Source organism: Myxine glutinosa, chromosome 14 (assembly GCF_964187855.1).
Source record: "Myxine glutinosa chromosome 14, kmMyxGlut1.1, whole genome shotgun sequence".
Lineage (NCBI taxonomy): Eukaryota > Metazoa > Chordata > Myxini > Myxiniformes > Myxinidae > Myxine > Myxine glutinosa.
The window spans coordinates 2,145,505-2,166,755 of record NC_136274.1 but is presented as its reverse complement, the minus strand read 5'-3'; the positions used below and the strand labels follow the sequence as shown (position 1 = coordinate 2,166,755).

Genomic DNA, 21,251 nt, shown 5'->3' with positions numbered 1-21,251 from the left:
TTCTTCCGCAATGAATTGCGCGTCTGCGCGAGAGTAGCGCCGCGATTTGACGGCTACAGGGGTACAATCAGTGGTCAGGTTGGGGAACAGCGAGAGAGGCTCCATGTCCATTTGAGCGAGGGCGCACACAGCAAGCGTGTCCGGCCCACCGAAGTCTATTTCCAAACGTCCATGCCACTTAAGGAAATCAAGTCCTAACAGAACGTCAGCACATAAGGCAGGTAATACCATGAGATACACGTCCGGGAACGTGCGTCCCTTTATCACAAGTTTCAATCGACACGCCCCTTTTGTGCTCAACCGAAGTCCCTGAGAGGCCATGAAGATCCGGCGGGTTGTCCCGAGAACCGGCCACCCATGTTGATGCACTAGTCGCTGATCGATAAAACTATCCGTAGACCCCGTGTCAATCAAAGCTTGCGCAAAAACGCCCGCGACCGTGAGCGGAATGATGGCCTGCGCAAGGCCGGCAGACCCGGCAGGTATTGTACCGGCCGGGCGAGAAGATCGCGCCTCGCGGGTGGATCCCACGCCGGCTGCAATCCTTCGGGCAGCGTCGGCAGGTTGGGCCTCAGCAGGAGCTTTGAAGTCGTAATGCCCACTGTCAGAGGACGTTCCCACGCCGGCTGCAGTTTGCCGGTCATTCGGGCAGCCCGGGGAGAAACCCCATGACAAGCGCATAGTTGGCTCATCAGCAGTTTCATTTGCCAGAGTGGGTGTGTGTAGGTCGTAAGAGCCGCCGCCAGATGGCGCTCGAGTCATGTGAGAAGGATCTCTGCCGTCTGCAGATTCATATGCCAAAGTGGGTGCATGTAATTCGTAAGAGCCGCCGTCAGATGGCGCTCGAGTCACGTGAGAAGGATCTCTGCCGTCTGCAGATTCATATGCCAAAGTGGATGCATGTAATTCGTAAGAGCCGCCGTCAGATGGGGCTCGAGTCACGTGCTGCGTTTGCTGCACATCGAGAGGAGTTTCCAAAGCAGGAGCATGTCGCTTGTTTGAAGTAGGCATTCGAACGCCAGTCAAGGTCGGTCGCGCTGCGGCCGGTCGCGTTCGCGCCATTTGTTTCGGCGGCCCGGTGTATCTCACCAAGGTCGGGCGTGCAGCCATAGGCCCATGAGAAGGAGGGCGGCTCATCAAAGCCGAGTGAGGCGCCCCGTCCGGCGCTCGATCCGTTGGCTCCGCGATGAGCCCATTCAAGGTCGTGCGGGGACGCGTGCCCCAAGCGGCCTTCCTGCAGACCTTTGCAAAATGGCCCTTGGTGGAGCACAGGTGGCAAGTGGCCTCCCGAGCCGGGCATTCAGATCGAGGGTGCTGCCGATTCCCACAAAAATAACATTTTGCATACCGGTCAGGCCGTGGCCGGGCAGCGGCGGCAGAAGTTAGGCCGGAAGCGGAGTCCGCTTCAGAAGCACCGGGAGACTCGGCCGTGGTGGTTGGGTCCTCCGCCATATCCTCGGCGGTACCACTCTCCGGTCGCGCGAGTTGCGAGGTCCCCGCCACGACTCGTGGGTGATCATAAGCGGTGGATTGTTCTCGGGCATCCGTATAGACGCGTGCCAGCCATAGAGCCTCCGTGAATGTCAGCTCCGCGACCTCCAAGAGTCGGAGCCTCAAGACTCCAGAATTAATTCCGGAGATGAATGCATCTCGGAGCAAGTCGTCCTGCACTTGCTCGTGGGTCCGTACGTCCTGCACGCAGTCCGCCAACAGGTAGCGCAACTCCTGCGCGTAGCGATCGACCGATTCAGATGATTGTTGTCGCCGCTGGGAGAGTTGATGCCGGCCGTGCACAGTGCTCCGTGTTTTTATGTATAGGCGCTTCAGCTCGGCCAGTGCCGTAGCGTACGTCACAAATCGAGCAATGCTCCGGAAAACGGAGTGATGGACCTTCGACTGTAACACGGACAGCTTCATCGCAGCGGTGGGCTCTGTTTCGTGAGCGGCAAAGTAATTCTCCAGCGTTTTGAGCCAGTGAGTGAACTCCGATCCCGATCCCTCAGCTTGAGAGTCGGCTCGGAGAATCGGTACCACGATCATCTTGTGGTCAGCCATTCCGGCGATCTAAATGATATTAAATGTCGTGAAAATCAAGCTCAGACACGACTTGACCTCTGGGTAGGTTTAATATCATTTAGATCTGAAGTAACATCCTGTAAAAATACATTCATGCAACAGGCATTAAAATCAGAGTATTTCATGGGCAATGGTCGATTCCAATAGAGAGAACAATCACCGCAGCATATAGGCAGCGCACATCAGCGCAGCGTACCTACCATTCAAACTACAGGACTATGTCACAGTGAGTGCCGCTGGAGTGTATGTGCGCCCCTGTAGTCCCGGGTCTTATAGACGCCCCTTTTGAAGCGAGCACACCCTGGGTTCACCTTGGTATAATTTCACTACATCTATATCATGCCTCTTCCCTACCATAAAGTAGTTTTCTCACCACCACTCATATCTATATCACGCCTCTTCCCTACCATAAGGTAGTTTTCTCACCACCACTCGTATCTATATCATGCCTCTTCCCTACCATAAAGTAGTTTTCTCACCACCACTCCTATCTATATCACGCCTCTTCCCTACCATAAGGTAGTTTTCTCACCACCACTCATATCTATATCACGCCTCATCCCTACCATAAAGTAGTTTTCTCACCACCACTCATATCTATATCACGCCTCATCCCTACCAGAAAGTAGTTTTCTCACCACCACTCGTATCTATATCACGCCTCTTCCCGAACCATAAAGTCGTTTTCTCACAACCACTCATATCTATATCACGCCTCATCCCTACCACAAAGTAGTTTTCTCACCAACACTCGTATCTATATCACGCCTCATCTCTGCCATAAAGTAGTTTTCTCACCACCACTCGTATCTATACCACGCCTCATCCCTACCAGAAGGTAGTTTTCTCACCACCACTCGTATCTATATCAAGCCTCATCCCTACCATAAAGTAGTTTTCTCACCACCACTCGTAGCTATATCAAGCCTCATCTCTACCATAAAGTAGTTTTCTCACCACCACTCGTATCTATATCACGCCTCATCCCTACCATAAGGTAGTTTTCTCACCACCACTCGTATCTATAATCATGCCTCATCCCTAGCATAAGGTCGTTTTCTCACCACCACTCGTATCTATATCAAGCCTCATCCCTACCATAAAGTAGTTTTCTCACCACCACTCGTATCTATATCACGCCTCATCCCTGCCATAAAGTGGTTTTCTCACCACCACTCAGCTATATCACGCCTCATCCCTACCATAAATTAGTTTTCTCACCACCACTCGTATCTATATCACGCCTCATCCCTACCATAAAGTGGTTTTCTCACCACCACTCGTATCTATAGCACGCCTCTTCCCTACCATAAGGTAGTTTTCTCACCACCACTCATATCTATATCATGCCTCATCCCTACCAGAAGGTAGTTTTCTCACCACCACTCGTATCTATATCACACCTCATCCCTACCATAAGGTAGTTTTCTCACCACCACTCATCTATATCATGCCTCATCCCTACCAGAAAGTAGTTTTCTCACCACCCCTCGTATCTATATCACGCCTCATCCCTGCCATAAAGTGGTTTTCTCACCACCACTCATAGCTATATCACGCCTCATCCTTACCATAAAGTAGTTTTCTCACCACCACTCGTATCTATATCACGCCTCATCCCTGCCATAAAGTGGTTTTCTCACCACTACTCATAGCTATATCACACCTCATCCCTACCATAAAGTAGTTTTCTCACCACCACTCGTATCTATATCACGCCTCATCCCTACCATAAAGTAGTTTTCTCACCACCACTCGTATCTATAGCACACCTCATCCCTACCATAAGGTAGTTTTCTCACCACCACTCATATCTATATCATGCCTCATCCCTACCAGAAAGTAGTTTTCTCACCACCACTCGTATCTATATCACGCCTCTTCCCTACCATAAAGTCGTTTTCTCACAACCACTCGTATCTATATCACGCCTCATCCCTACCATAAGGTAGTTTCAGCACGATTCAGCCTTTACTCATGCGAAAACCCAAAGTTTTTTTTCCTTTTTTCACGATTTTCTTTCTTCTGCACAATGAAAACATACATTTTGGTGGTGTATAATAGATTTCTGCCGCAAAGTTTTAATATCTCGGCAATTTTCCCTCTGTGTTTATTTATTTATTTCACATTGTGGATCACACGTCCTGCACAGTGTACTTGCACACGATTCAGCTTTGAAAAGTCGTGTGAAAACCAAAAGTTTTTCTGTTAAAGTTTTCACATTTTTATTTCGCTCTGAATTATGAAAACGCACCTACTTTGGGCGGTGTATAATAGAACGCTACAGCAATCTCTCCAAACTAAACATGCATTACCTTGGTTCCTTTGCATGAGTTGTCATCAAAATGTACCTTTGTTTCTTCAAAAAGTAACTTATGATAGAAGACACGTTGTTTCAGTCTTAAGATGGACATCAGAGGCCAATTAGGGGCCTATCAGAGGCCTATGGAGCCTCAGTGATATGTGAGGAAAAACAAAATGGTGGAAATGTGTTTTTTTTTAGGCCTCTCCCAGAATGGGTGGCGCTGCTCCCTCAACGGTGGAGGCCATACCCCCAGACAGACACAGACAGAATCACAGATGGAGAATAATATATATATATATATATATATATACATATATATATATATATATATATATTGTTGCGCATCTCCGACGTCGGCTCTCCCCTTATCAAGAGGGGGTTAATCCCCTTGTCCTTTTATCCGGCCGACGGGATCCGGAGTTTTGATGTTCCTTCCGGACGGCGTTAAGTAGGGTTGTAAGCCGACTTATTATTACCTACTTACTAACGCCGCCCAGGAAGCAAGGAGATAACTCCCGCTCGAATCACGGATATTGGTTGAATATGCCGAGCGGATAGCAATCCACGACCCGAGCTGTTGACAATGGCTAACCCGATTATAGCGGTTCCGAATCGTGCCGCTTTTACCCAATGGAGAAAAGACTAGGACGATCGGATTAAGGAGAACCCAGAAAGAACAAGGCAATTTATTAACAAATGTACAAAGAAGAAGAAGAAACGAAAGAATGTACAAGAAAGAAAGAGGAAGGAAAAGTACACAGGGCAGTATTAACTACAGTCTTAACTTATTCCCTGGACTCGGGCCCGCTCGCTCTCAGATTCGGTCTCAGACTTCAGACTCACAGGGGGATGCAGATGGTAGGGTGGAAGGTCCGGCGATGGTGTCCAGGCTCCAGTCCGGCTCCGGTCCAGCAGACGAAACCCGGGAGGCAGCTCTCCACGTAGTGTAACGCGAGCGGACAATTATAATGACGGGGGAAGGTCAACTTGGGCTATCGGCGTACGTAATTTGCATACCGGCGCCTTTGTACTGGCGCTACCGGTCTTACTCGCCCCAAGCACCCCCTCCCCAATGTCCTTAATGCTGCAGTTCTTTGTAATGTGTGCCGCGCGCTCGCCCGGTCAACCCTCTCGCAAAGCGCAATTCCTTTCAATGCCAATCTCTGGCTTCAGTTCTTTCGTAAAGCGCACGTCCCAGGTCAAGCGCCTCTCTCTCCCCGCTCAGACCTGAAAGTCAACCTCCTTCCACCGGTGCAGTTGCGTCAGTCCTTTCGCAATGAGTGCTGCTCCGTAAGTTCTTATCACACTGCACCTTCCTCACGAGTCCATAGTAATCGCATCGGTCCTTCGAAGTCCTCTCAAATCCTTCCAACCATGATAAGTCCTTCTGAGGGCTTTGCGTGTGCGTTTTTATAACCAAGACAGCAAACGCTCTCGGAGCCCAAAACCACGCCCTGTCAGGCGACCTCACCTCAGCCCTGGTTGGCTGGTGTTGGCTTAATGGCCCCGCCTTGATGGCTGGTTGACTTGGCCGCACCTTCATCCTGGCGCTCCGCCCCCTTTTCGGGCCTTACCTCGTTGGGTTTCTGGGCTGGTTTGAGCGGAAGCCCAGAGAGGTTGCGAACGCTGCTGGCAAAGGCGCGTAACAAATTGGGAGGGGCCATGGGGCACAGTCTGGGGAGCGCTTAATGGCGTCGCTTGGAGGGAGGCTGCCAAAATGAATGAAAGGGGCCTACTCTTATTTGTTTGATGCAACGCAGATGCAACTACTGGGAATGGCCTTATCTAAACACAGACTATGAAATAACTGACGTCCTATGGTGACCTACGTGTTGCTTGTGGCCTACCTATAGGGTGCTACCTTAAACCTTTAATGATGTTATACTTACAAGTGTGGGTTCTCAAAACCGCAACTATATATATATATATATATATATATATATATATACACACACACACACACACACACACACACACACACACACACACACACACACACACACACACACACACTCAACGTCAAAAGAAACTCATCAAATCTTTAGAAGGACACTCATTGAAATCCTCCACGCAAAAATGAAAAATATTTGAACACAGAGGTAGAGTTGAGCTATCTTTACGAAACACATGCCAATAAACAAGGTTGCCTCAATGACAAAAAAAACAAAAAGCATGAACATCACAAGGGGTGGTGCAACAAATGTCACAGTACTGCAACACAAAGGCACACACCTGAATACAGTCAAAACAAAATGACACAGGAATGGACACAACACTCCTAACAGTCAAGAACAGAATGACAGCAGTCCTCAATATCGTGTGTGTCCTCCCTGAGCTGTGATGCAGGCTGTACACCTCCGACGCATGCTCTGTACCAGGCATCTGATGCGGTCCTGGGGAAGTCTGTACCACTCCTGCAAGCCTTTAATGAGCATTTGCCAATTGACAGCCGTTGATCTCCTCGATGCAAGACGTCGACCAAGCTCATCCCATAAATGCTCAATGGGATTGGGGTCAGGGGACTAAGGCATCCATGGCATCACTTCAACACCCTGTTCCTGGAGGAAGTTGGTGGTCAGGCGAGCAGCATGGGGTCGAGCTGTAAAACTGTGATGTCAGGATGAGCCTGGAGAAATGGCAGCAAATGAGGTCTCAAAACTTCATTGACATAACGCTGACTAGTGAGATTGCCTTCAATGACGACCAGAGGTGTCCTGAAACGGGTTGAAATGCCGGCCAATACCATCACACTGGGTCCTCCCCAACGATTGATCTGGCGAATACAGCATGATGCATAACTTTCCCCACCTCTGCGCCATATCTGCTGATGCCCATCAGCAGCATGGAGGCAAAATCTGGACTCATTGCTGAACAAGACTGCACTCCACTGTTGCTGTGTCCAGCGGCGATGCTGCAGACACCATCTTATTTTGTTCCCCCGATGCACTGTGCTCAACACTGGACCTCTGCAAGGACGTCTTGCCACCAGGCCACGACTTCTCATGTGCCTCCATTCAGTAGAGACACTAATGCGGTTTTTGTAGCGACCTTTTGTCACTGCAGCTTTTTGCGTCGCAGGATGGAAACGATCATAAGGATCCCACAGCACAATCCAGCGGTCTTGGTTTGGGGTGGTTACCCGTGGTCTTCCTCTTCGTTGACCATCATTCACAGTCCCAGTTTCACCGTAACGCCTGGCCAGGTTGGAAATTGCAGGCTGTGAGCAACCAAGACATTGGGCAATTGTTTGCTGGCTTACACCAGCCTCAAGCATCCCAAATGTCCTTAAACGTTGTTCAGATGTCAGGCGTGGCATTTGAATTTTCTTGTTGTTTTCCCTGTCAGAAGCCTCTAGTCTAGAGTGACTATAGACAGCAGTAAATAAATGTCTAACCACGAGAACTGAAGGATTTCATTATGAGGGTCATTATTTAAAGGGAAAGATTCGTATGCAGAACCACTCAAGCATGCCATTGTTTATCAACCAGGTGATTGAAGTGAAGTTCCCGTTACATATAATCAGCCATTACAATTGAAGAAACGTGTTTGTAATGCTGCACATTTCAAAAAATGAAAGTGATAAGTTTATTTTGATGTTCAGTTTCATCTATTAGTAAGGGGATATTGTTAAAATCTGGGGAACAAATTACTTACCAAAAAATTTCTTCACCAATGTGTTTGTAAATGTGTCTACTAACACATTTCAAAAAGTTTAAATTCAACTCCCGTAGGACAACTCGTGACAGCTGCTGAAAGTTGGGGTACCCAGAACCTTATCCGGGAAAATATGAAAATGTTTAATTCTGCCTCAAGCAGCTTGTGAGGGGTCAAACTAGGGTTTTTCATGATTCTGAATCGATTGCAAGCATTTGTTTTGCACAAAAACCACTCCTTGGCGGAAAAAACGGCCACGCCCCCCTTTTCCGCCCGTCGCAAACCCATTTTTTTGGTGAAAATAAAACATTGCTGGGTGCATGTAAATTAAAAAGTAGCTTTATTCGTTTATTTCAATTTCTCGAATACTAGTTTGAAAACGATACTGCTCCACAATGTCAAATGCCTCAGGAGTCGAGGTATGAGTCTTCTCCAGACTCTAAACCATCATGGATACAGTTTAAGTTCTTGCATGTAATGCCTTTACAACTTCCACATGCTGAGATACACTTGACACCATTCTTGTTGCAGCTGCACCGCCGGTTGCTGCAATCTCCATTACAATTGCAGCTCGTGAACCGGAGCAACTCCTCAGGAGCCATGGGGTCTACTGTTGGAACCGGCTCATAACCACGAACCCGTACCATCCATCCATATTCACTGGGGTCCAAAGACATGCTCTGCATCAGCATCCAGTCCCGGGTTTGGAGATAGGCACGGAGAGAATTCTGTGCAGCTGCACCCTCTGTTGGAGGTAGAGTCTCTGGTTTGATCAGCCCGGCCGCCGCCTTCCGCGAGAACATGTTGTATCGACTTGCACGCAAAGTAGTACCTGGAGCATGGTAAATGTGCTGGAAAATCGCAATACCATCCCCGATCACTGCGTCCTTAATAGCCCGTACATCAAGGAAGATGTCCATGTGTTCATCAATGTCCCCTGCACAAAACCTGTCAAATAGAGTCGTTTTCCCGTGGCCCCCGATTGCAGAAACCGTATCACAACCGGTGAAGGCATGACAAAAGAGCAGGTAGCGCCTCTGTCTTTCAGAGAGAGCTTCTCGGATCCTCCTGACATCGTAAGAGCCCTTCGACGTGGTTAAGAAGAGTGGATGGTTGGTGTTTGAGCAATGGTGCACCAGCATTATCAGCACGTCCGCGTCTTCCGCCCGCACCTGAAAATAGAACAGGATATGAGCAAAGCGTCTTGAAAAAAATTAAAAGTAATCGTAGTCAGGGCTGGGGTAATTGGAATTGGTAATTGGAATTGCCAAAACACAAAAGAATTGGAATTGTAATCGATTAATTTTTTGAGGAATTGACCCCAGGCCTGATTGTAGTTGATGTAAGTAAAATACCTACACAAAATTTTACTGACCTCAACAGTCATCTGTGGCAGCAGCCAAAGCCGCTCTCACAATCGAAGTGTCAGCATCATTGTCACACTGCTCCAAGGTGATTTGACGTTTCCGGAATGTTGAAGAGAGGAGATGGATGAGCTCACTCTTGTTATGAGTCTTGTCCATGAACTTTGCCCTTGGTGTCATATCCGGTTGAATCTGTAGATCACAGCAGGAGTTCTTGGTACGCCGGATGTGGTCGTGATCTTTTGGCGAGCTGCTATAGCCATCGAAGACCACAGTGATCTTCTGATAGTGACTGCCGAGACACTGCACGTAGCTCAGGTAACTGTCGGCAATCTCCTGCCAAGTCTGACCTTGTTCCCACTTCACCATGTAGAGAAGCCATCTGCCATCAACCACCAGACTGGAGCAGGCTTGGTCAGTGAGGTCAAGCGGATCGGTCAACTCCTTCAGGCTAGTCATGGAAAAGTCTGCCTTGTTCGCCTTATTCATTTTCTGATCTTTGTTGCTGAACAATAACAAGGGGAAGGGAGTCAGCTCATACTCTAAGCTTGTCTCGACTGCCATATCCCGTTGGGCGAAAAATATCAGTCGGTTGAACAACTTGAGTGAGTTTAGGTGAATCTTCTTCTCATTGACCTTGGGAATCATTCTGAGCGATGACAGGGCCTGTACCTTGAACTTCACCTCCATGGTCGATGTCACTGACTGTCCGTCCAACTTTATCTGCATCTCCCTCCCTACTTCAGCCGCTCTCTCAACATTGACTGCGTCATCTGTAGTGCTCGTGAATCCTGTTGAGAAGGAGACAAGCAACTGCTTGTCTCGATCGTGGTCGAAGGGGTTGTTCTCCTCGAACCATTTGAGGGCAAGTCCAATCGCTTCAGCGTCTTGCTTCATCCTTGTTTTGGCAAGGTCTTTGTGGAGTGGACCATGTTTCTTGGCACCTTCCTCCATGCTCTGGTTGACATCGGAGAAGTGGTTGAGGGTTTGCACCCAGCACTTGTGGCCAGAATCACTATTCCTCATCCTCCCTCTGCTCAATCCACCTTCTGACCTGGCCTCCTTCATCAGTCTCTGCTCGATACAGATGTCACACCAGGTGCCAGACCAATCATGGCAAGAGTAACAGACAACGTGGTTCCCGTGGGCAGTGAAACTTTGAAGGTCTCCTTGTATCCAGGCGAAGTTTCGAGTTGCTTCATCAGCTGACAATACAGCCGTGCGCCCTTGGCGTATTGATGAAGCCCCGCAGCTGAAAAGTTGTCCAGCATCCTGGTAACAATGCAGGACAGGTGCCCGTCGTGGTCTGCAAGCCGTTCAGTTTTGATGAAGATCTTGAGGACATCGACCATGTAGTGGTACTGCACCCAGAGTGCAGGCATTCTTCCTCCCTTGGCGAGTCTTTTGAAAGTTTCTTCAAACCTCTGTTCAAACACTGCATCTATTGGCGCTGTGTGTCTGGCTCCCATCTTCCCATCAGCTACCTTCTCCATGAAGGTCCTCATTTCACCAAGCTCAGTGAAGGCGGATGAAGGCGTTCATCCTCAGTGAAGGCGTGTTTCATGACGTACTGAAAGATGGCTGCATCTTTCAGGAGGTGAGCGCGGATCACCTTGTCAAAACACACTCCATTCACTCCATTCACACACAAAACACACACACTCCATTCAGGATGTGGTCGGCCGTCGTATTCCCTGGATAGATCAGCTGTATCAACTCTAGGAGTCCAGAATCATCCATGATATTACCCAAGGACCCGAGGTCGGACTTTAGCACGTGAAACCCGCCCAACCTGAAGAGAGGGAAGAGAAAAATGAAATAAATAGTTAAAATTACAGAATTCATTCAATATTCAGACCTGCAAAAACATATGATGGCTAATTCTCAGTTTAGTAATGCTCGATTCTGTGCCCACACAGGAGTCGGGGTGTTTAAAGTTATAAATTTTAACACCCAAATTAATTTTTTTTACCAACAGTTCATTACACCAAAACTGATTAAACCTTACATAACCTAACCTAACTATGCACCCCCCCCCTCCCCAACACAGACACACACAGTGCCCCCACCTTGGAATGATGGGTAGATTCACCTGCTTTATGTTATCCACAGCCTTCAGCCAGATGGGGAGATCGAAGGTCACTTTGGCAACTTTGTCCCCGGAGAGCCGCATGCACTCTTTGAGAGTGGTGAAGATGGTCCTGTGGTCATTAGGGTCACCTTCGATGACTGGGAGGAAGTCGACCTGCATGCTCTGCTTGGCATCACTTGCATGGATTCTCTTCATCCAGCCATTCCAGTTGGAGTGCTGGAACTCGGGATCTTGGCCTTTGATCACCCACCCTGCTGCCCAGAGCGTGTCTCCCGGAGAGAGGAGTGGCTGGTCTTGTATCACGGCGTAAGAGAGCTCAGCGATAGGAAGAAATGTGATGGCGTGTATCCCTGTCCGTTTCCTGTTTGTGAATGGAAGAATCTTCACTTCAGCTGCCTTCACGATCTTAGCCTTGTTGAGTGCCTTCAACTTCACCCTGTTGACAGCTAATGTCGTCCGATCACCTGCCGAAGGTGGCGCTGGAGAGGTGACTTTAATCAAACCCATTGAATGAAAGAGAGTGTACCCGTAAATAGAAACAATGTTCAAATCTATATTGTCTCCAACAAACTGAGTGACTGCACAGATTGAGCTTGTATCCCCAACCTCCATGGAGACCACCTGATCGTCACTCTGTATTTCAATTTCACCGGCTGTCGCAGCAACTGATAGATCCTCAAGTTCAACGTCAACCTCTAACTCATCATCTATCTGATCATCAGTTTCTTCAATAATGGTATGAAGAGCACCAGAAGCATCAGAGATGTCAACTCCATTCCTGTCATTGAGAAAGCAGGATTTGTAACTTTGTGTCTCTGCGTAACACTCAGTGTACCCCAACTGGTGTAACTTGTTGAGGATCCACTTTGACCCAAATCTATGATCCAGTTGTATGGCAAGCCCCATCTGGTGTGGGAATATGCCTGACCGAGGCCGATAGGCCTTTATGAAGTTCTGCCCCCAAATGGCTACTCTTTCGTCTGTCTTCACTATCAGTCTCAAGAACATCTGAAGGCTCTCAGGAACAAGTGCCAGCTGACTAGGGATATCGGTCATACTGTGTGCAGTGGGGTATGACTTTGGATCTAGATCAATAGTGGTGATGTCGTTGCAAATGAACTTTAGTGCAGTCTTTATGATCTGAGTCTTCTCATCTCCAAACTGAACATTAGCATGATGCTCTCGCACAATGTTGCTGGACTTATCTGTGAAACAGAGCACATCTGCCCTCCTCTCCTGTGACGTGAAATACAGTGTGTCATGGTATTTCTCTTGGAGCTTCTTCTTTAGCCACTTCTTCGAATATGCGAGGCTCTGATCTGGTGACTGATCAAACTGCTGCAGCTTTCCGTGGACTTGGTCAAGTGTCATCACCCCATGCTCGAATTCCCGGTCTAACCATTCGCAGAGCTCATAGTATAAAGCCGCTCGCTCCTCATCCGCTTGCCTTCCGACCTGAGGATAAAATATTGTTATAATTATTAACTTTCAAGTACCAGAGTTTGATAATATGCCTCAACTTTGAATGATTGAATTTGAATTCGCCTCACTGAGTCAGAATCATACTTTTACATCACTTACATCTTTAGTCTTGGAGTAGTGACCATCCGTCTCGAAAAGAACTTTGCAGCGCAAATGATACAGGGTTTCCTCTGCTACCAAGTCGCTGATCCCTTCCAGGCGGCCAGTGACTTCAGTGCCCCAATCGTCATTGCGACCCTGTGCTGTCTTCAGCAAGCTTGTCCTCAGTCCATCCGCAGTCAAATTGTCAAGAACTCGGTATGTCTTTCTAGCAGTCTCTGTAAGGGAGTGGAGAAGGGCTCAAAACCAGTTCATGCGATCCCATCCCATGCAAAAAGTGAATACTTATAACAACAAGCATTCTGAGTATTGCGCTGCAATACATGTCCCCTACCAGAGTTCAAAGTGCCATAACTTTGTCAAAAATGATCGAATATGCAAATTTATGCACGGTTGATGCTGGTTTTCAAACTTGATCTGAGGTATGCTGAGACACGTGTGTCACGCCTGGCCTCGTTGATAAGCCCGCAAGGTCACTCCGTGGAGCAGTCTGCACGTATTGCACTGTGTGAATCATATAATTACCAACTCACGGTCTGAGGTACAAGCGATTCAAGAGATATCCATAAAAAATTAATTTTTTTCGTTTAATTAACGGTATCTGCCAAACCACGTGACCTATCGCAAATTCCAAAAGGACATTTTGGTAGACTTACATGCTGAACAGATTTTGAAGTTTCCCCTCGATTGGATCACAAATGAGGGAGGAGCTCGGTTTTAAAGGTTCATGCTTAAAAACATCATAACTCTGAAACCATGTGATGCATGACATCATGCTCGCTGACTTTTTTGTTTGTCATGGGTAGGCGATTCTGCCTGCAAAGTTTGGCCTCGATCTGTTCAGCCGTTGCAGAGAAAAAGGGGTTTTCGTGTTTTTACTAAAAACAATATGGCGGCCGAACCACGTGACCTGTGACGTCATAATTACAATTAAAATATTCTACAGACCGAGTCCCCCTGACGGTGAAAATTTGGTCTCAATCGGTCCTATTATTGCAGTGAAAAAATCTTTTTTTAAAGGAAATTAAAACTTAAAATGGCACAGAGTTAAGGATCATCAGAATTATCAGAATTCCCAAACTTCAAAGTGCCACAACTTTGTCAAAATTGATCGAAACCTCGTGAAGTTCGAACTTGATATGTAACTTATCATGAGGAAACCATGTGCCAAGTTTGAAATCATTAGCATTAAGCGTTTAGAAAAAAAGTCCGGAAAGCTGTTCTTTGCGTGACGGACTGACGGACGGCGGGACGGAGTGCAAACCTATAGTCCCCTCCGGTGTACCGGTATGGGACTAATAACTGTATTGATTCGTCACGACCCATCATATACAATATCATCAGTTAGGCCTACACCGATTTATGCTTATTAATCCCCTACCGGTTTACACCGGAGGGGACTATAGGCTTGCACGCCGTCCCTCCATCCGTCAGTCTGTCAGTCTGTCAGTCCGTCAGTCCGTCACGCAAAGAACAGTTTTCCGGACTTTTTTCTAAACGCTTAATGCTAATGATTTCAAACTTGGCACATGGTTTCCTCATGATAAGTTACAGATCAAGTTCGAACGTCACGACGTTTCGATCATTTTTGACGAAGTTATGGCACTTTGAACTTTGGGAATTCTGATAATTCTGATGATCCTTAACTCAGTGCCATTTTAAGTTTTAATCTCCTTTAAAAACCTATTTCTCTGCAATAATTGGACCGATTGAGATCAAATTTTCAACGTAGGAGGGAATCGGTCTGTATAATATTTTAATGGTAATTATGAAGTCACAGGTCACGTGGTTCGGCCGCCATATTGTTTTTCGTGATCGTCCTTTTTCTCTGCAACGGCTGAACAGATCGAGGCCAAACTTTGCAGGCAGAATCGCATGCCCATGACGAACAAAAAGGTCAGCGAGCATGACGTCATGCGTCACATGGTTTCAGAGTTATGACGTTTTTAAGCATGAACCTTTAAAACCGAGCTCCTCCCTCATTTTTGATACAATCGAGGGGAAACTTCACAAATCTGTTCAGCATGTCAATCTACTAAAATGTCATTTTGGAATTTGTAATAGGACACGTGGTTTGGCAGATATCGTTAATTAAAGGAAAAAAAAAAAAGGATATCTCTTGAATCGCCAGTACCTCAGACCGTGAGTTGGTAATAATCTACATAACAATAGTGTAAGGACTCGACTGTGTTATCCCTTTTACGCCGCACCCAGTGACCCGATGCCCATGGCACTATTGGATTTACGATCTACGAACCGCGCTCTTTGTTTATCACGCACAGCCATACTCGAAAAATCTGAATTAGCCGACGTTGGGGCCCAAAAGCATCCGATTAACTGCCGATACGACGCCATCTTACGACGCCATCGTATTGGCGTCTGCTGGGCAAAGGCGAAGCAAGCCGTCCGCTGATTGGACAGGCGAAGGCTAAAGTAAGTCGTCCACTGAGTGGACAATCCAGAGCATGCATTTGTGCCGGTGTCGTCGATCGTTGTTCATATATGCACTCTTCATTCTCATCTTTCTTCCTAACTCTTACTCGGACAAGCAAATCCCCTATGCCATCCATAATGGTACACTCTATCCATACACCACATCCTCCCTTCCGTGGATGTTCCACGGGTTTCGGCTAGTTTATATAATTCACACAGTGCAATACGTGCAGGCCGCTGCACGGAGCGACCTTGCAGGCTTATCAACGAGGCGAGGCATGACACATGTGTCTCAGCATACCTCAGATCAAGTTTGAAAACCAGCATCAACCGTGCATAAATTTGCATATTCGATCATTTTTGACAAAGTTACGGCACTTTGTTTATTCTAGAGTTCTCCTCAAGCCGCAACGAGCGCCCTCAGCCTCGTCTCGCGAATGTCAAAAGCGCGACACAGCGCGCTCTTTCAGGAGGGGCGGAGACAAGCCCAGCAAAATATATATACATATCGATCATTGATCTTGAAAAACAACGTATTTTCTCGTGCTTCTGCTGACCTGTCTGCGAGGTGTATAAATCGAAGTCCCGAGTGCGAATCACAGGTGAGCCCGTCCTGAGGTAATTAGTGATTGGGAACGATTCAGAACCTGTAGGTCAATAACCCTTGGTAATTTCCCCAACAGTTTTCCGGACTATAATTTGCAGTGCGGTAAGTCAAAGCTGTTAATATTCCTTGTGTACAATATGCTGTAATCGTGGACTGTTCTTTAAAATGCTTTCCTAGAATAAGCATCAAGTCAAAAACGTTTTCACTGAATTTTGTTTCCATTGACACAATTCTTCATATCAGGCAAGAATACATTGAATTCACATAGATTACCAATAAATCAACAATACATCTCGGGAGGTTGGAGTGTCACTTTACCATATGCTTCTGTGCATATAATCTGCGTGAATACTTCTTTAAATATGTATCTGATACTCTGCCCTCTTAGCAGTATACACAGTCCACGTCAGAAGTAACCTAGCTTCCACGGTCCGCGGATAACCTGGTCAGGATAACCCGGTCAGGATAACCCGGTCTCACATCATCCGCGCCCACATTCAACCGTGCATAAATTTGCATATTTAATGAGGTTCGTCTGTCACACTTTGGTTTCCGTGCAATAACTCCACCAAACATTGGCTGATTTCAACAAAATTTTGTACACACATGTGTCTCAGCATAACTCAGATCAAGTTTGAAAACCAGCCTCAACCGTGCATAAATTTGCATATTCGGTCATTTTTGACAAAGTTATGGCACTTTGAACTTTGGTAGGGGACATGTATTGCAGCGCAATACTCAGAATGCTTGTTGTTTTGCATAAGATAGTTACACCCTTCAATCTAACCTGGATTATTTGGGAAGAGATCAGCGGGCTGGTTGCAAAGAATGCACACATTTTTGTACAGAAGCTGAACGGAACGTGAACTCATAGAACTGCATGCAGTCGATGCACTGGACCCAGAGAAAATGCGTCGTCTCCTCGTCTGTGCTGACACTTTCTCCACCTCTGCTGCACCTACAATAAATGAAATGTGAATTATTTTAGAAGTTTGTTGACATGAAATATCACCAGTATTTAAAACAATAATGTTCAGGTCAGTAAATCATTATTCACTGCCTAGTAAAACAGGTCGCACTTACGAGGTGACTTCATGGTGACCTTGACAGATTTGTTGTACAAATCACGTTTACACTCTAAGTGGTATCTCAGTCTTGCGACATTCCATGCCTCCTTCATGCGCTCCAAAATTGTAGCATTTCCAACAGCTTCTGCATACGCCAACAGAGTAGGGTCGCCTTTAGGAGTTGCCTGTGCAAGCTCACACTTGCCTGTGCGAGCTTCTGAGCTGGCGTCTCTGGGCCTTCACAGATGAAGCAATTGAGCGGAGGTGCAGGAATAATGTCTACGTCCATACTGCTAGACTGTAATAAGAAACAGACGCATTTTTAAACACGATATCGCAATCTATCACACATTTTGAGAATAGAGTGCCACCTGAGCCTCTGAGTGAAAAACTGTTCAGTGGGATGAAATCAGTACCCTAAAAAAACCCACTCCAGACACCCATAATGCTATGTCACAAATGTTTTATTTTCACCAAAAAAATGGGTTTGCGACGAGCGGAAAAAGTGGACGTGGCCGTTTTTCCGCCAAGGAGTGGTTTTGGTGCAAAACAAATGCTTGCAATCGATTCAGAATCATGAAAAACCCCTAATTTGACCCTCTCACAAGCTGCTTAAGGCAGAATTAAACATTTTCAATTTTTCCCGGATAAGGTTCCGGGTACCCCAACTTTCAGCAGCTGTCACGGGTTGTCCTACGGGAGTTGAATTTAAACTTTTTGAAATGTGTTAGTAGACACCTTTACAAACACATTGCTGAATAAATTTCTTGGTAAGGAATTTGTTCCCAGATTTGCCAGATATCTGATAATATCCCTGTAGTGAAATTATACCAAAGTTGAACCCAAGAGTGATACTCGCTTAAGCCACTGAGGGGCGTCTATAAGACCTGGGACATCCGCGACGCAGAGCCACTCCTGTGACATTTACTATGTCATGTAGTCCTGTAGTCTTGAATGGTACGTACCCGCACCTATATGCTAGACTCGCTTGCTTTGACTATTATTATCGGTCCTTTCTATATGATGCCAAGATCCTGATATCTATTGCATGATTGTATTTTATACAGGATGATGTCAGAGATCTAATTGTGATTAAACCAACCTGAGGGACAAAGTTGTGGACCTGATTGATTTCCACGACATTTAATAACAATTAAGAGCTACGGAAATGGCGGGACACAAGATGATCAATGTACCGACACTCGGCGCCGACCCGCAAGCTGAGGATTCAGGCTCGGAGTTCACTCACTGGCTCAAAACGCTGGAGAACCAGTTCGGCGCCCAGGATGCCGTTCCCACCGCTGAAACGAAGCTGTCTGTGCTGCAAACCAAAGTCGACCACCGCATCTACAGGAGCATCGCACGATGTACAACATACGATGCCGCCGTGGCAGAACTAAAGCGACTTTACATTAAGAAACGGAGCGTGGTGTACAACAGGCATCTGCTCGCAACGCGGCGTCAACAGCCAACCGAGTCGATCGATCGCTTCGCCCAGGAGCTGCGACACCTCCTCGCGGACAGTGCTCAAGAGGTACGGACACACGAGCAAGTCCAGGACGATCTTGTCCGAGATGCTTTCGTCTCTGGGATCAGCTCTACAAATCTGAGGCTCAGACTCTTGGAGACAGCTGACCTGACGTTCGCGGAGGCCTTACGGGTGGCCAACGTTTACACCGAGGCCCGGGAACAATCTACCGCTTATGACCACGCACGGGTCGTTGCGGGGACCTCTCAACTCACGCGACCGGAGAGGGCTACCGCCGAGGATACGGGTGCGGACTCGACTACGGCCGAGCCCCTGGCCGCTCCCGAGGTGGACTCGGATTCCGGCCTGGCAGCAGCTACAGCAGCCAGGCCAAGGCCTGACCGGAACGCGACGTGTTACTTCTGTGGCAATCGACAGCACCCCAGGTCGGCGTGTCCGGCTCGGGAAGCCAGATGCCATTTGTGTTCTACTAAAGGACATTTTGCAAAAGTCTGCAAGAAGACCGCGTGGGGCACGCGAGCTCGCGCGACCTTGAATGGGCTTATCGCTGAGCCAACGGACCGAGCATAGAGCGGGGTGCCTCACCCGGCTTTGATGACCGGTCCACCTCCTCGCGGGCCCCTGGCTGCACGCACGTCCTTGGTGAGATACATCGGGCCGCCCAAACAAATGGCGCGAACGCGACCAGCCGCGGAGCGACCGACCTTGACTGGCGTTCGAACGCCCTCCTCAAACAAATGACAAGCTTCTGCTTTGAAAGCTCCTCCTGTTCTGCAGCAAACGCTGCACGTGACACGAGCGCCATCCGACGGCAGCTCGTACGAACTACACGCTCTTGATCGAGCACATGAAAGTACAATTGACTGCGATCTTTCGCACGTGACATGGACGCCATCTGACGGCAGCTCGTACGAACTACACGCTCTTGATCGAGCACATGAAAGTACAATTGACTGCGATCTTTCGCACGTGACACGACCGCCATCTGACGGCGGCTCGTACGAACTACACGCTCTTGCTCCGGCATGACCAACTATGCGTTTGGCACGGGGGCCCTCCGCGGGCTCCTCAGATGCCCGGAAAACTGCAGCCGGTGTGGGATCCACACGAGAGGCGCGATCTTCTCGCTCGGATGGCACAATACCTGCCGGATCTTCCGGCCTTGATCAGGCCATTGTTCCGCTCTTGGTCAAAGGCATTTTTTGCGCGGGCCCAAGTCGACACGGGATCTACGGATAGTTTTGTCGATCAGCGGCTGGTGCGTCACCATTGCTGGCCGGTCCTCGAGACTACACGATGGATCTTCATGGCCTCCCAAGGACTTAGGCTCAGCACGAAGGGGGAATGTCGATTGAAACTTGTGATAAAGGGACGCATGTTTCCCGATGTACATCTCATGGTCTTACCTGCATTATGTGCTGACATTCTGTGAGGACACGATTTTCTTAAGCGACATGGACGTTTGGAAATGGAGTTCGGTGGGACTGACACGCTTGCTGTGTGTGCACTCGCGAAAATGGAAATTGAGCCTCTTTCGCTGTTCCCCAACCTGACCACTGACTGCACTCCTGTAGCGGTAAAATCGCGGCGCTACTCCCGAGCGGACGCGCAATTAATTGCGGAGGAAACGGCCCAGCTCTTCAAGGATGGTGTTATCGAACCTAGCCGGTCGCCGTGGCGGGCCCAGGTCTTAGTGGTGCGAAGTGAGGCCCATCGCCGGCGCATGGTAATCGACTACTCACAGACGGTTAATCGCTTTACACAGCTGGACGGCTACCCCTTACCGGGGATGGACGCGCTAGTACGACAGGTTGCCCAGTACTCCGTCTACAGCACTCTCGATCTGCATAGTGCGTATCATCAGATCCCCATCTCTAGGGCTGATCACATCTATACTGCCTTTGAATCGGGTCAAAGGTTATACCAGTTCACCCGACTACCTTTTGGGGTGAAGAACGGGGTCGCCTGTTTTCAGAGGGCTATGGACGACCTCGTTACTAAGGAGAACTTGACAGATGTCTTTGTATATCTGGACAATCTTACGGTTTGTGGGTATGACCATGGGCATCACGATGCTAATCTGAAGCGCTTCCTCGAGGTCGTGCAGAGGTATCGCCTAACCATGAATAAGGCTAAGTGTCGTTACTCTCTACGCACGATAGATCTTCTGGGGTACACCATGACCCATGGCTCAGTCTCTCCGGATAAGGTGCGTCTGCGACCTTTGCTCGATATGGCTCCGCCTAGCGATCGGGCTTCGCTGAAGCACGCTCTCGGGCTGTTTGCCCACTATTCGAAGTGGGTGCAAAATTTCTCCGCGAAGCTCCGCCCCCTCGTGGCCTGCGACACGTTTCCCATCAACGCGGCCTTCGGGGGCCTTAAGGCCGACATCGCTGGCGACGATCAACGAGAGCGAATCTTTCGTCTTCGAAAGTGATGCCTAGGATCATGTGATAGCGGTGACTCTCTCCCAAGGGGGGCGCCCTGTGGCTTTCTTTTCGCGGACTCTCACCTCCGCTGAGCGGAGGCATTCGTCTGTCGAAAAGGAAGCGTACGCGATTGTCGAGTCGATTCGCCGATGGC

General features: G+C 48.1%; 1 protein-coding gene across 1 annotated transcript in view; it reads left to right on the top strand.

The window, feature by feature from the left end:
- The window catches only part of LOC137418222 (transmembrane protein 132E-like), a 166,488-nt gene extending 148,200 nt beyond the window's left edge, over window positions 1–18,288 (top strand). Inside the window, exon 3 of the mRNA XM_078768229.1 lies at window positions 16,961–18,288. Coding sequence (XP_078624355.1) covers window positions 16,961–16,978 — 18 coding nt within the window. The 3' untranslated portion in view covers window positions 16,979–18,288. The remainder of the gene's footprint in view (window positions 1–16,960) is intronic.
- The last annotated feature ends 2,963 nt before the right edge of the window (window positions 18,289–21,251 follow it).